Source organism: Quercus suber, unplaced genomic scaffold, assembly GCF_002906115.3.
Source record: "Quercus suber isolate HL8 unplaced genomic scaffold, Cork oak 2.0 scaffold_243, whole genome shotgun sequence".
Classification (NCBI taxonomy): domain Eukaryota; kingdom Viridiplantae; phylum Streptophyta; class Magnoliopsida; order Fagales; family Fagaceae; genus Quercus; species Quercus suber.
In genome coordinates, this window is record NW_027069700.1 from 545248 (window position 1) to 548399 (window position 3152).

The following is a 3152-nucleotide window of genomic DNA, read 5'->3' on the forward strand; positions in this document are numbered from 1 at the left end:
AATGTAGCGAAGAACTGACGCCAACATGGCTGAAGGAGATAAGGCAATCTAACGGCCCTGAGGCCGACGGTTCTAAGTAAAACCATGACTTGGCCACCACACATGAGTAATAAGGAAATTACTTGTATTCCACGCTCAGTGTTAGAGTCCTATAAGGAAAGGATTCCGCGATCCACGCTCGTAAGGATTCCTATAAGGAAAAGACTTCTACCCTAAGGAAAAAAGGTCAATCCTCAACTACTATAAAAGTTTCAATACCCTCACAAATCGAGATACGCATAATTAACCCCTCTCTAGCACTATAGAGTTTAAGTGAGATCTAACTTGACCTTCGGAGAGTATTTGGCAGGCACTACACTGGTACTCTCTGGTAGGTCATCTCCTTTTTTGTTGTGCAGGTGCTATTAAGTGTGCGAGTATCATGTAGCTCACTGGTGGTTTTTCCGGCATCATCAGTACGAAACATAAAGAAAGGTCCTCTTTTTTTCTTTTTTTGTCTTTTTTTTTTTTTTTGGGAGAGAGCAAACAAAAACAAGACATGCGTATCAGAATTGAGAATTATGCAGTGTGCTAGTACCGAACTCTCCACATCCTGTCGTTATGGATCACAACGATAAAACAGATAAGGCGGTACTGTATGTCCACATGATTCAAGAAACAAACAAACAAACAAAATGTTTTGAATTGTTCCATAAACAAACGAACAAAAAGTTTTGAATTATTGAAATATAATAGGCAAACACTTATTATAGTACGTTAGAATTGAAAATGATGAAGAGGAGTAAAATAAAATAGAATAAATGTAGTTTGAAACTAACTTATTTTTAACTAATTTATTCTATTCCTCTCCTTCCCCTTCATCTAAACGGTCATTAAGTACTTAAAAAAAAAAAACTTTTAAGTTGTGCAGAACAGTGGGCCTTAGGGCTTAATTACTGAGCTGACGCATTCTGTCGTTCCATGCACATCTTACATTGTTTTTCCAGTTGCGAAAATGCATTATGAGAGGAACCACCCTTAGACAAAGCTTTCTCTGCGCTGTGTTTTAGCTCCTTGACCCTACCTCTGATTCCATTTTTCCCATCATTATCTTCTATAATCATTCTCACCATCTTCTCTATCTCTTCCCTTTGCACCACTTTCTTTGACGGCAAAACCTTCGAGCGAACTGCCACACCAATCTCCTCTGTGAGCAGTGTAGCGTTCATCTTCTGCTCTGCATAAAGAGGCCATGCGATCATTGGCACTCCATTGGTGATGCTCTCTAGAGTGGAGCCCCAACCACAGTGTGATAAGAATCCCCCAATGGAAGGATGGTTCAGCACATCAACTTGCGGAGCCCAAAAAGGGACCGTAAGTCCCAAACTTTGAGTTCGTGTCAAGAATCCGTCGGGCAAGTAGCTTAATGGGTCATCACCTCCTTTCCCTGCAGTGAAAAAAGCAGCGTCTGCAGCTTCAATGGTAGGTGGGCGTACCACCCAAACAAATCTCTGCTGACTTAGCTCCAAACCCCAAGCCACCTCGGTCATTTGCTCGTACGAAAGTAATCCACCACTTCCAAATGAAACGTAAATCACCGACTCACTTGGCTGCTTGTCTAACCAATCAAACAAATCACTCTTTAAACCTGAAACTGCTCTTGTTATAGGACCAACCGGATAAACTGGCACCTTAACAATCCCACCTAAGAATTTCTCATCTCTGAGTGCAGTGAGTGTTGTGGACTGCAAATCCTCCCAAGTGTTAACCAAGACCCCATCACTCATTAGGGTCTCAGTCCCTATGCGTAGGTACTCAAAATATTGCTGGTTAGTCCTTTCCAACATGGGGTCAACCACTTCTTCAGGCCGAATCGGCTTGCAACCAGGGATTTTCAGTGGCTCTTTTTGGTGAACGTACTCTCCTTCCACTACCTTATCTAGGAATGGAACATATATAGTCAAAGCAACGAACCACGCATTTGAGGGAAAGTAAACGTACTTTAACATATCAAACTCCTCAGCTATGGGCAAAGACTCAGTTCCAAAGAAGTCCACGATGAGCACAGTTGGTCTATGCTTCATGGAAGAGATTGAGGACCTGAGGTTTGGCCGAACCTCACGCATCATTACAGCGATCTGTGTAACAACCGCAGCGTTTGGATCAACTAGGCCGGAGATGTCAACCGGTGGGAGATCGATGATGTTGCAGAGTTTGGGGCTCATGGAGGAGTGTAGGACTTGGGCCTCTGCTGGGGACGCGTGGGAACTCACAACAAAGATTGTGACGACGAAGTTGTGGTGGGTGACAAGGCGGTTTCCGAGCTCGAGGACAGGGATGAGGTGGCCTGTCCCGGGGCTAGAGAGCAGTGCTGCATGTGGCTTGGAGATCTCCATGGATGTGAATGTTGAGAAGTGAGAAGAAAATGAAAGTGCAATGGCTTTTAAGCTTTGTAAAAGTAGTGCCTGAAATCAATGGAATACACAGTGACAGCACATGTGCCACAAGATGAGGAGGATTTATTGGTTATAAAGATGGAATTGATGTTCTGTGATGGGAAATCTTTTTTGAGAGCTATATATAAATAAATTCAAGTGTAGCGCATTAACTGAAAATACTGTAACAAAATAATTTTTAAATATGTAAATAGTATTGTGAGACCAATTTTTAATGAAAAAATTACTGTATAATTTGTGAGACTTGTGAACATTGCACGGAAGCACTGTTCACAGTTGACTTGTCAACAATTACAGGCTGAACAAAAAAAGAAAAAAAAAAAAAAAAGAGAAAATGCGTAAAACGCAAAATGCAGCCGTGGACGTGAAATCCAAACACATACAAAGGGTCAATGGCGGCTCTATGAATTCTTTACAAGTTGCTTTTTAAAAAGTATAAATTATACCATTTAATAAAAAGAAAAATTTATATATTGATGACAACAACAATAAAAAACACGTAAATATATAAAGTTTACAATTGCTTTATACGAGTTTTTATATTTTAAAATCGTTGCATGATAGTCGCATTATCAATGCTACAAGCTACATCTTTTTCAATGTACACAACTAAGCAATCATTCATTCACTGAATGTAAAACAAATTATGGAAAAAAAAATTAATTTTATCCACGTAAAAAAAATACTGAGGGTGTTTTCAATTTTTTTTTTTTTTTT

At 40.1% G+C, this 3152-nt stretch overlaps 1 protein-coding gene across 1 annotated transcript; it reads right to left on the reverse strand.

The window, feature by feature from the left end:
- Window positions 1-692: 692 nt before the first annotated feature.
- LOC112031666 (anthocyanidin 3-O-glucosyltransferase 5) lies at window positions 693-2587 on the reverse strand. Its single transcript, XM_024064372.2, has one exon. The coding sequence runs from the start codon at window positions 2373-2375 to the stop codon at window positions 933-935; it is 1443 nt and encodes a 480-aa protein (XP_023920140.2). The 5' UTR covers window positions 2376-2587; the 3' UTR covers window positions 693-932.
- Between the last annotated feature and the right edge of the window lie 565 nt (window positions 2588-3152).